This window comes from Cavia porcellus, unplaced genomic scaffold (assembly GCF_034190915.1).
Source record: "Cavia porcellus strain 051 isolate PalLab524CR breed Dunkin Hartley unplaced genomic scaffold, mCavPor4.1 scaffold_5, whole genome shotgun sequence".
Taxonomy (NCBI): Eukaryota; Metazoa; Chordata; class Mammalia; order Rodentia; family Caviidae; genus Cavia; species Cavia porcellus.
The window spans coordinates 13,587,698-13,599,981 of NW_026947488.1; the positions used below are offsets into that span (position 1 = coordinate 13,587,698).

Below are 12,284 nucleotides of genomic sequence, written 5' to 3' on the forward strand. Positions count from 1 at the left end.
GGAGCCCCCTGGAGTACGGAGCTCACACAGCTTCACTGATATCAGCTTCCGGGAACTAAGCAAGAGGGCAGTCTATTTGGAGCTCAAACGACGAGAAAAATGGACGTTTTCCCCAGGCAGAATGAGGGGAAAATAAAAAATTCCACTTGGAGTGTGTGCGGGTTAAGGTGCTTGGGTGACAGCCATTGGGGGTGCAGGGCTGGTGGGGGGATTCAAGTTTGGAAAGGGAAATAAATGAGCGCCGTCAGCATAAAGATGGTGTTTGAAGCTCTGGGTCAAGGTGGTGTCTGTCAGGGTGACGTCCACGGGAGGAGGGAGCCAGGAGACAGGACAGCCAGGGCAGGATGCCATCGGGACGCGGGCAAGGCCTCAGGTTGCCGCCCCACCTGAATCTCTCCTGTGAGGTAAGAGGATGAAGGAGATCGTTCTCAAAACTTCTTCCCCGGGGCCCGGAGGGTAACAGGAGAGTCATGAATGGCCGCTCTGTGTTTGCTTTTTGTGCCCTTTAAATGAAAACAGAGTGAAACAACGATCTAGGGAGTCGCGGGTGTAGGGGAGTGTGGCCAGTGTCTGGGACAGTCCTGTCGCTGGGACAGTCCTGTGAAGATGCCTTGACCCTACACAGAGGCCGGCCTTGCTCCCACCAGGCCCCGGAACTTCTAGAAATCACCGCTCAGCCCCAGCTCTGCTCTCTGCCCGGAGCTGACATCACCCAGGGCAGCTTGTGATGTGTACTGGCTTGGAGGACAAAGGCCTGAGTGTGAGCAGCATGGAGCCTGGCATCTCCCAGCTGCCACAGCCTGGATAGCCCATCTGTGCTGGGGCACGCATGGGGTGGGAGCCTCTCGCAGGGACTTGGGGTCACTGGGATTCCGCTTCTTGGAGGAAAAGCCTGTTCCAGTCTCTGCAGGGCGGTGGAGTCTGTGTGTGAGCTTGGCCCAGGTCTCTGTGTGTCAGTTTCCCGTCCGTGGCTGGTGGGAAACAGTGCCACCTGCTTATTCCTGAGGCTGTGAGCGCGGGTGCTTCATACACATGAGGTGCAAGACTCAGGGCTCCGCGTAGGGTGCCCCACATGCAGTGTTCTCTGGTCTGTCCCACCTGAGTGTAAGCGGAGAATCAGCTTTGCTGGGTGGTCCCCCGTACTTGGAATTGTGCCCAGCCTGAGGTAAGCACACAGTGTGTTTGGATGAATGATAGGGTGGAAATCCCCTTTCCCAAGAGTCCTGATTCATTCTAGTCGGCCAGGGCGGCGTGGAGGAGAAAAACTGAGCAACTACCCCCACCTTCATCACTGATTTGTTAATTCGTTAGTTTGTTAATTCATCTCCTGTGCCCGCTCTGGGCACTCGTGGGCCCTAGAGGCCAAGGACCTTGGGCCATAGACTTGGTGTTTTGTTTTGCTGAGTCAGGGGCTTACTGTGTAGTTCAAGCTGGCCCTGATCTCACTGTGTAGTCCAGGCTGGCCTTGAATTTGTGGTGTCCTTCTTCCTCAGCCTCCCGAGTGCTGGGATTTCAGGCATGTGCCACCTCACTGGGCTAGGGCTGTGGACTTGTGACTTACGGCTCCTGCCATCCAGCAAAGGGATTCTTTAGTTGGACCCTGTCCAAAGGAGAGGGTAGAACCTGCAGCATGATTTGCAGCCACATGAAACAAACACCGTCCTGGAGGCCCTGGGAGGAAGGACTCCTGGGAACCGAGCAAGGAGTGGATTCCAAGCCCAGGGTCCTCAGAGCCTGCCTCGCTCTAGGTCCCACCTCCCTGGCTCATTTGTCCTGGGCTGACCTGGGGGTGAGAGATGAGCCCTTCTAGACTCTCATGGTCTGAGCTGGGACATGGGGAGAATCGTCAGTTTTAGTCTGTAGGTCAGAATTAGAGTCGGTGCCCCTGGTTGGGCACAGTGCGGGATGATGGCAGTGACGTTACTTTTTTTTATTATTATGGAGAGAAGAGAACATTCTGGGAAAGGGGCAGAGAAGGCCCAGGGCCAAGGGTCCCGGCCTGGAGGAAGCTCGGATAGGAAAGCAGTGGAGGTGACTGATGTGAGGGGAGCTGGGGCGGGCGCGGCGGTTCTGATAGCTGCATTGGATTCCCCAGAGTGCTATGACTCTTAACCCAGCAAGCCTGAGTATAGCAGGCATGCAACAAGTGCCCACATACTCATTTCCCCAGGTAAAGGGAAAAAACGGTTTTCGGTTTCATTTGAAGCTTCCGAGCTCATTTTCCAGATTGTGTGCTCCTCCTTCCACAGTGATAGCCCTTGTCTCCCCATGCATGCTGGCCATAAACAATACCTGGCTTTGTTTTCATGTCTCTAAAAGATTTGTATAGCCAGGTGTGGGGGTGCACGCTTGTACCCCAGCTACTCTGAAGGCTGAGGCAGGAGGATAACAAGTTTGAAGCCAGCCCGGGCAATTTAGCAAAACCTTGAGTTCAGTCCCCAGTACTTTAAAAAAATTATATAAATGGTTTTGTACCATACAGAAGTTTCTTTTCTTTTTTAATCTAGTGTGTTTTGAGGGTCCACCCCTGATACGTAGCTCTGGGTCTCCTATTTTCTCTGCTGTTTTGTTCACCGTGGTATAAATCTGCTACAGACTTAAAAATACTTATTTTTCCATTCTCCACCTAATGGCTATTTAGGTTGCTTCTCCATCCTTGCAGCTCTAAACAAGACCGTTTTGACTGTTCGTATTCCTGTTTCCTAGTGTGGGTCTGGGAAAGTTTCAGGAGACCAGAGGTTGGCCAACTTCTCTGTGAGAAGCTAGATAGCAGATGTTTTAGGTTTTGCAACTCCATGGTTTCTGCTGCAATTATTCAGCGCCCCATGATAGCCCGAGAGACAGTATGTCATGGGTGTGGTTCTGCCCAGTAAGATTTGACCAGAACAGGAAGTGGGATTTAGTGTACAGGCCTGTCTGCAAAGCTTGTGCACCCTCAGGCTTGCTAGAGTGTCCTGAGCGCCATCTGTAGCTGTGTTGGAGTGTTTCCTGTGATGCTGTGACGGTGGCCACGTCCCTGTGCTGTCCTGGTTGAGTTTCAACAATGGTCTCCTTTCCCTTTGCAGAGCTGCATGCTCCTGGGAGGCCGGAAGACCACAGACATCCCGCTGGAGGGCTACCTGCTGTCTCCCATCCAGAGGATCTGCAAGTACCCGCTCCTCCTTAAGGTGAGACGCACACCCAGCTCCCAGCCGCACAGTGGACGCAGGGAAAAGTTGGCTCTGACTGGAATCAGCCAAAGAGGAAATGTGTTTGTTCGGGCAGTTGAGAAGTCTAGCAGCTTTTCTGGCTTTGGGCCGGGCTGGATCTAAACCAAGCCCCTGCCCCTTTTTCTCCTGTCCTCCTGCCTTGCACTACTCAGCTTGATTTCCAACATGGTAGCAGATGGCTGTAGTCACTGTGGCCTCACACTGTCTCATGTTTAAAGTCAGCAGGAAGAGCAAACCTGTCTTCTGGTAGTTGTGATGAAAGTTTTAAGATCCACTCAGGCTGTAACCATCTGTGGCCAGTGGGACATCACATTCCCAATGCTTTGGACCTGGGTCATGTGCTTTGACTTGAAGCAATTACACAGAGCCTTTGCTTGGGCCATTTATCATCTTCCTGTCTGCTTTATCTCTGAACCAATCATTACCAGTTGGACAGTGTTGGGTTCTGATTGGCTGAGACGTGATCCTGTACTCTACTCTGATCCAATGACTATGAGCAGGGGAGTGTTCTGTTCTGATTGGCTGAGATCTGAGTCAGGTGCTCTGCTCCTGAACCAGTTACTCACTGTGAGCTCAGACTTGAGTCGTGTGCTGCACCTTAAACCAATTCCTGAAGCCCGCAGGCCACAGTCCCAGGAATATCTGGGAGATTTTTGGAAAGCAAGGAGTGGGGAGGCGTAGGTGTTGGGTTTGCAAACTGCACACATTCAGATGCCTGCCGTTTCATCTTTTGCCCTGCTGCTTTGGTCCAGTCTTGGTCAGACCAGCTGAGGCAGAGTTGCTGCTTATGTGTGGCCCTAAGAAAGCTTGATCCTGAGCTCCAGAGTCAGCCGCTGGGCAGATCCCAAGCCGAATGGAGACACTGCCACCATCTGCTGCTAGCAGCCAGGGTCTTCTGCCTTTGCAAGTGGTGCTGTTGGCTGGAGCCTAAGCTGGCTCTGCCCCGAAGGCCTTGTGTCTGACAGCTGTTCCTTGGGCTGACTGCTGGGGTTTGATTTGGCTGCTGGTGCCTCATTCGTGTACCTTTTGTGGGGGCCATGTGTATCTTTGCTGCATGAGCTGTGAGAGAGGAGGGGAAGGTACAAAGAAAAGCCCGAACTTCGCTTTCTGCTTGAGCCTCTAAGCTGGACAAAACTCTGGTGCCATCCCCGTGTTGGTGGCACAGGCTGCTGACATGTGGCCCTTGGTTGGGGATGTGGTTCTCCCCGCACCTTCTCTGGCTGAGCTGTTTGTCTTTTCATATTGCACAGAAGGAGGCCCTGCTGGTGCTGTGCTACCGTCCCGGTGCCCAGGCAGGTGGTGGGAGCGCTGTGGCTCAGAAAGCTTCCATCCTGTGGAACTGCATCTTGGTAGTCTGTGGGTTGTTACTGGATCCGTTGGCATCTCTTCCTGACCCCTGTTAGTCCAGTGTTGAGCAGGCGGAACACGGTAGGGGTTTAGAGGATGCATTGGTAGAACTGTGACCCACGTGTGGCCTCTGGGCTAAGAATGGGGTTTGCATTTTGTTTGTTGCTTTTTGAGACAGGGTCTCTCTGTGTAGTTCAGGCTGACCTTGAACTCACTGTGTAGCCCAGGCTGGCCTTTGACTCACAGCAGTCCTCCTGTCTCAGCCTCCTGAGTGCTGGGTTATAGATGTGGGCCATCATACTCGGGTTGCATTTTTTAAAAGCTTTGTAAACAGAGCAGAGCAAAGACCAGAGCAGAGCAGAACAAAACAGAACAGAACAGAACACAACACAACACAATACAGAGAAGAATGTGTGGCAGAAACCAAATGTGGCCAGAGAAACCACATATCTATTATTGGCCCTTTACAGAAATGATTTGCTGATCATTTGCTGGATTAAAGCTGAATGAACTCGGCTGCCAGGGGCATCCTGGGTTTGGGTTTAACTCTGCCTGTTTCTAGCTGTGTGACTTGGATCTAGTCACTTCCTGTCCCATGCCTCAGTTTACCTTCTGTGGTCCAGGGTTTGTGTTAACAGCCCTCCTGGGCTGTGCCATGTGTGGACACATGTGCTTACATCAGGGCTGTGGGCTGGGCACTCCCGTTCTGGAGATGGGACAGATGAGGCACAAAGAAGGGAAGTAGCCTGTCCAGTGCGGCCCAGCAGGGCAGCATCAGGGATTACTGAAACCGCACAGTTGCACATCTGTTGAGAAGCATTTCCGGGTTGTCTATGTGCTTGGTATCAGGGATGAGGACCTTCACAGGTCCCTAAGTCAGGGGTTAGAAGACTGATTGATGGCCCTGAGTTTTGGGGCCGGTGCCTGGTCTGCTTTCCTGGCTTCAGAACTTGAGCATCTGACTCAGAAAAGACCCAACATTTGCAGCCCCCGAGCGGCTGGTGTGTTAACTCTTGGCTTTCTGACCTTGGCAGAGTCTGGGCTCCCATTGGGCTCTTGGAGCAGCACATTTTGTACAGTTTTTAACAGCCACAGGCAGGACTTGTGCATACAGGTGGGCCTGGAGCCCGATGCAAGGCTCAGACCTTCCCGAGGCTGGACTCTCCCTGGGGGCTGGAGTGTAGCAGGGCTCTTCAGCTCGGGGTTCCCAGGAGGACAGAGTCCATAGGGACAGCGTCTATGGGTGTGAGGTGGAAGGAAGGAAGGAGCCCAGTGGATTACAGCTGAGGGCTAGAGGGCTGAGGGTTCTCACTCTCTGTCTCTGACTCTGTCTCTGTCTTTCTCTCCCTGTGTTTTGTGGTGCTGGAGATTGAACTCAGGGCCTTCACACTAAGCTACAACCCTAGCTTTTTAATTCTAAGCCACTAAATTGTCCAGGCTGAGCTCAAACTTGTGATCCTCCTGCCTCAGCCTCCCAGAGGGCAGGGTCCCTCTCCTGTCTCCAGCTGTGTTTATGGAGGGGAGTTAAAGAGTGTTGGGGACCAGCCAGCTGGCCTTCAGATTCCTGGGGGGCCAGCCACACTTGCCCTGACGGAAGTGCTCAGAATGTCCTGACCTTTGGCTCTGCAGCTGGAACGTTTGCATCAGCCACCAGCCAGGACTGAGAGGACTCTTCACACCGCCCACGCTGAGTTCGTCCTTTCTGTCAAACTTTCCAGGGTTTTTACAAAGATGATCCCGTGAGCCCGGGCAGCTGAGATCAGACCCCAGCCTGCCCCCGTGTCCCCAAACCCCGTGTACTCTGCGTCCCAGCAGAACCCTGGAGGGTGCAGCACCCAGGACTGAGGCGCTGGGGTGGGAAGAGGCAAGTTTGAAAGCCACTTTGGGAACAGACCCAAAAGGCTGAACTTGAGTTGCCTAAGAATAGCTGGGGCGTTCTATTTTGGCTCCTCATCCCAGGCTGGAGACAGAGTTGGCATTTTGGGGCTTTGTTGAGTTTTCCATCAGTGTGTCCAGGAAACCGATTTGGGCTTGGGGTGATGCTCTGTGCACAGCTGGCGGCCCCTGAGGGGTTCCCGGCCATGTTCCAGCTGTGTACCACGCTGTGTCCTGACCCTTAGCGCTGCTTCCTGTTGACCGGATCTCGCCAAGGCCCTGCCTCAGGTCAGCTGCTAGTGTAGCTTGGGGCTCACCTGGTTCCCGTTTTCAGGGCGCTGGTCACAGGTGGGGACACCGGGAGGTGGGTGGAATGAGGGGTCCCCAGGCTGCCTGGACACCAAAATCTCTCTGGAGGGACAGCTCTGATCCCTGTCTCTGCCACTTGGCCACTTGTTTGTGGTCTCCTTTGCTGGTTCCTCATCTCCGAGACCTGAGTGCAGGTGTCTGTGGCTCCTTCCCTGGATCTTTTCCCTATTTAGACTTAGTGCCATGGCTTTGTCCACTGTGGCTTCTGTCTCCCACCCCCACCCCTTGGGCTGAGGATGGAGCCCAGGGCCTTGCACATTCTGGACAAGCACTTGAGCCCTGAGCTACACCTGGCCTTTTACTTTTTTATTTGAGTTAGGGTCACATTGAGTCACTTAAGTTGACCAGCTTGCCCTTGAACTTGTGACCCTCCTGCCTCAGCCTCCTGAGTAGTTGAGGTTATGGGCATGTGCCGTGGTATTCAGTCCCCTAAGTAACTCACTGTGAAGTGCTGTGCCAGTGTGCCCCACAGCTTCTGAAACCAGATGTTAACACTGCTGAGACTGGATGTCAGCTAGAGACACAGGTACTGGGGGGCAGACAGGGCACGTCCTGGGAGCTGTCCACCTGCACAGTGGCCTGAGGGGATTGTGGCAGGGGCACCTTTTGCAGAATGGCCATGCAGGGTGCTTTGGGCCCTCTGTGCACTCTGGTTTCTGTGTCACCCGACCTCAGCACAAGGACCTTGCTGTGCAGCCAGCAGGGGTGTGGCTCCTCTGGGGTCAGTGCCTCTGGGAGGATGAGGTGGGCCTGTAGTTGGGACAGGGTGGCCCCAGTTCCTGGTGGAGGGGACCAGAGCATGCAGTGTACATCCCTTGCAGCCCTTGAGGTGGTGGAGTGGGGAGGAGGGGACACACCCCACACCCTGCTATTGACAGTGCTGCGCCCCGAGTCCTGGTCCCCCTGCTGCCTCACTGCAGTGCTGCAGGCCTGTGGGGAAAGATGTATCAGGCTGGGAAGGTCAGGGGGCTCCCGGGGTGACTTGTAGCTTGGGTAGTTGGAGCAGAGCCCCAAAGGAGGCCAGGAAGAAGGAGCAGTGGTGCACAGGCTCTGGGGCAGGGTGCTCCGAGGGACATCGAGGCAGAGAGCGGGAAAGTGGGTCAGGGAGGTCAGGGCCAGATAGTGCAGGCTCCCAGGCCAAGGTGGGGTCCTCATCATCTCTGTGAGGGCCGTGGGAGCAGTGGGAAGTGAGAACAGTGCAGCACAGGGCTGGCCTCGGCTGTGCGTGGGGAGCAGGCTGGTGCTGGGGTGGCAGCAGGGAGCCAGACGGGGGTGTGTGAGGTCAGGGCTGGAGGTGAGTCCCTTGGAGGCGTTCTTGCTGGCCCATCTTGAAATCCACTTCCAGGATTGGGTTTTCTTCCTCTGTTCTGATGTTATGGAAGGAGCTCCTGTCTTCTGGGGATTGGCAGCGTCACCTGCTTGCTGAGAAGGCACCGGAAGTGATAGGTCTCTTCTCGGTGGCCCCTTCTGCCCTGGCTCTGTCCTCCCTGACCACAGTGCACACCCCATCCTGCCTCTCCGGCTGAGCCCTGACACCTCGCCCACAGTACCCACCTTGCGCCTGCCTCTGCTCGAGCTCCTTCCTGTGCGGCAGGCAGGCCTTCCCTCCCCCTTTCTTTCGAAGCCGTGTGCCATCCCAGAGCCCTCCTGATTGCCTGGCTGCATCCCGCCCTGTACCACACTGGGTCTGAATATGCAAATCCAGTCCTGCTGCCTCTAGCTGTGTGACCAGCGGCAAGCACTGCACCTGGCTGGGTCTCCATTTCCCTATCTGTGGCAGGCTTGCCATGGAGATCAGATGAGCCTGAGAAGAGCTCTGCATGCTCCTGGACAGGTGGCCACACGTGGTGAATGTCAGGGATGCCGGTGTGGTCTTGGCTTTTATTTGTGCCTCAGTTTCTCCTCTGCCAGTAGTCCCTTTGTTATGGGTTATTATGGAGAAAGCAGGAAATACTTGTGAAACACTTAAGCTTAATAAGTGCGAGCTATTTTTATCGTCTCAGTCTGTTTTATTCATTATCAACAAAATTACATTAGGGTTTCTTTTTTTGACCAATATTTTCTTCATATGTCTTTTTATCCTTTTGCTTTTCTGTATCCTTAGATTTTAGGAGCTTCTTTTATAAACACTATAAAGTTCCTGTTTTAAAATCAGATATGACACTATCTTGCACATTTATTGGGAAGTGGGAAGTGTTTGTTTTGGATAGTATTAAGTTTTGGGGCTGTCTAGCTGTTTGCTCCATCTTTGTCTCTGTGTCTGTATGTCTGTCTGTGTCTTTGTCTCCTTTCTGCCACCACTCCATTGTAACTCATAGCCCCCATCACCACCACCACGCACCATCATCCTGCGTGCGGTGTAAAGAGACTTCTGGGGTGAGCTGTGCTTATAGGAAGGTTGGATCCAGGGGTCAGCACAGACCTTCTAACCCAGGGTCATGCACATGGGAGCCTGCAGGGAGGTGGGGGGTAAATGAGCCTCCTGCAGCTTGTGTGGTGTGTGACAGCCTGGGGAGCACCTGTCCCATCCCTGGGACAGCTACTTCTGCACTGGCGGTTGCCCCTGTCAGGTGGAGACGCAGCCCAGGGTGACCAGAGCCCCCGCTCTGCTGCACGGGGAGGGGAGCAGGACAGCATTCGGCATAGACAGGTGCCTTGCACACAGCACACTGCCAGGATGCTGAGCTGAGCAAGGGCCGGGTTGTGTGGCTCAGGCTCACTGATGCCAGGATGCAGCCCGTGATGCCCTCCTCCCGCTGTCCCTGGCCTCTGCAAGTGGATGGGTGTCGGAGACCCCAAGCATGCACTCCTCCCCGTTCATCGCCAACCCCGGAGGCGCTCTTTTCCTTGACACATCGCAGGGGCCGAAGCGTCGGAGTCAGCGGTCTTTTTGTATGAAACTGCGTGTGATTTGCATACAGGGAGGTTTCCTTCGCTGCGCTGGGCAGCTTTTTAGCTCTGGGTTTTCTTGGACTTCCACGTGTGTTTCGCTTCTTGTTTTCTTTCCCTGTTTCCCCTTCCAGGGGCAGCGGGTCTCCTCGGCTCCTCTTCATTTGTATACTGCGTCACCCTGGGGTGGCCGGCGCCACCCAGGACTGTGAGTTTTGGAGAGGCTCCTGCTTCCCGAGTTCAGGTGCGGGAGCCTCAGACAGAGCTGTGCGTGCAGAGCAGTGACAGCCCTGCCTGGCGCTGGCCGTGCGTCCCCAGAAGCTGTGCTGCTTTTTCCATCCAGACCCTGTTGGTGATCCTCCCACCCCTCGGGCTGCCGTTTCTCTTTGTGGTGAGGACAGCGTGCTTTGAACCCCCATATCTCTCCTCGAGCCTCCACCAGTCTCAGATCCCAGGGAATAAGGGGTACTGTTGTGTCTTGCACTGACAAATCCAACTTGGCCTTTACACTGTGACTTGATGCATCAAGCTTTTGCTTGCCAGTAACAGAAACCCAATTTATTATTTTTATGATTTAAAAAAAAACTTTGAAAATTCAGTTTATACTTACTTTTTCAAAAAGACAAAGGACAACAGAAAAGAGCCTGAGCGAGTGTGGCTTCAGGTGCAGCTGCACCCAGCTCCTGTGATGAGGAGGTTGTCCAGGTGCGTCGGTGTCTCTCTGGACTCCGCTTTCTCCTGCGGTGGCTTTCTGTTCCCGAGGCTGCTGTCTCATGGTGCCTTCCTGATCCCTGCCAGCCTTCAGCCTGTGTCTCCTGGGGAAAGGAGAGCGTGTCTTTCTCAACCTTCTCACCTGAGCCACAGTCTGAGGTCCCCTGGCTCAGCGGGCCCCACACGCTCCTTACTGAGGCAAGAGGACGGAAGGTTGTTCCCAGCTTTGGTCAGGAATTCACCTCTGCAGACCCCACAGCCAGGAGAACAGCAAGCGGTGCCTAGGCCTTGCCGTATGCCCTGTCCTGTCTGCCCTTGCGCTTCCCACAGTCCTTCCCTGGGCCTCCAGCAAGGCTGACCGGCAGGAGGAGCTGACTGTGGCCACGGTCGTGAATGTTTGCCCCTCTGGCCTGGAAGGGGAGGCCCTGGTCCCAGCCTGTGCGCACACAGCCATGCTGTGACGGGGACCTCACCTTTTAGGGCACAGTGGGGCTGCTCAGTGCCGTACCTGCAGCCGGAGGGTGCAGGGAGGGGAGGCTGCTGGCGGAAATGTGGGCTGCTCTGCCTCGACATCCTCCCTTCCAGGAAGCCCTCGCCTGGGCCGGCTGTCAAAACCACACGGCCTGCGAGCAGTGCCCGGAGGTCACCAGCCTGTGGCTGGAGGGCTCCACCCCCGTCTTGTCATACGTTTTCTTTCTTCTCCTTCCTTCCTTCATTTCCCTTCCCACCTCTCCCCTACCCTCCCTCCCTTTCATTTCTTTCTTTCTCTGGCAGCCCTGGGGATTGAGCCTAGGCATGCTGGAAAACCGTCTAGAGCTTTCAGTGACCAACAGCGCGCTGTAGCACATGTGCCACGTGTTCACCGCCGCTGCCTCAAGCCCTGCTCGAGCACTCTACCTCTGAGCCACTGCCACAGACCTTTTTATGAATCCATTCATTTTTGTCTTAAGACACAGTCTTGCTGAGTTGCCCAGGCTGGGCTTGGACTTACGCTTCTCCTGCCTCAGCCTCCAGGACAGCTGAGATTACATGGCTTGGCCTCAGTTTCTTTAAGGGATCTGCAGGGTGGCCCTCTGTTCAGACATGTGTGCTTTAAGAGCCAGATTGTGGGGTGTTTGTCCCCAGCTGTCATCATTTCTCCAGAGAGCTATAGACGTGCTCGGCTCCCAGCAAGGCCGCCTGCCTCTGTGGCGGATTTGCCGCTCTGTGTCCCAGTTTCCTCGGGCACAGGGTGGGAAAATAATAGTCCCTCGCTGGGGAGACTTGGGGATGGAGCATGTTGGTAAGTTTCAAGTTGGAGCAGTGCTCTGTGCGCGGCCAGCGCTCAGTAAAAGCTGCCCGTTGTGACTACTGCGGCGGTTTTGCTCTGCGTTATTCTTGCCGGATGGAAATGAGCAGACGGCGAGCTGTTACTTCTGCGGAGGTGGTGGTGGAGCTGACCGGCTCTGTGCTCTTACCACCCACTCTTACTGCCTGCATCCACCATTGCACTTGGCGGACCCTCAGGAGGGGACTTAGTCCACTTCACAGGTGAGCAAACTCAGCCTCAGAAGGGCGAGATCGCTTGTGCAAGGTCACGCGGCAGAGCTTCAGCCCATGTGGAGGTTCATCCCGCACTTCCCTGTCCCCGCAGCTCCTCTCCTGACCTAAGGCTTTCCAGTCTCAGGCTCTCATGTGCTGTTGGAGCTGGAATCAGACCCAGGTGGGCCCAAGTCTATTATTAATACCTGCAAGGGTGGGGAGCTCACCACCTCCCACAAGTGTGAGGATGAATGAGCTCCAGCCCGCAGCTGCCTCCTGCGTGGATCCCATGGGCTCTGCAGTCTTGTGGACACAGGGGCCTTTTTCATCCTGTGGACTCCCCAGAGGCTCAGCAAGCAGCTC

The 12,284-nt window shown here is 54.8% G+C and overlaps 1 protein-coding gene across 2 annotated transcripts in view; it reads left to right on the forward strand.

Moving 5' to 3' along the window:
• The window catches only part of Prex1 (phosphatidylinositol-3,4,5-trisphosphate dependent Rac exchange factor 1), a 164,243-nt gene that overhangs the window by 86,659 nt on the left and 65,300 nt on the right, over positions 1-12,284 (forward strand). For both annotated transcript variants that reach the window (XM_023564245.2, XM_063248205.1), the window contains exon 5: positions 3,066-3,167. In XM_023564245.2, coding sequence (XP_023420013.2) covers positions 3,066-3,167 — 102 coding nt within the window. The remainder of the gene's footprint in view (positions 1-3,065; positions 3,168-12,284) is intronic.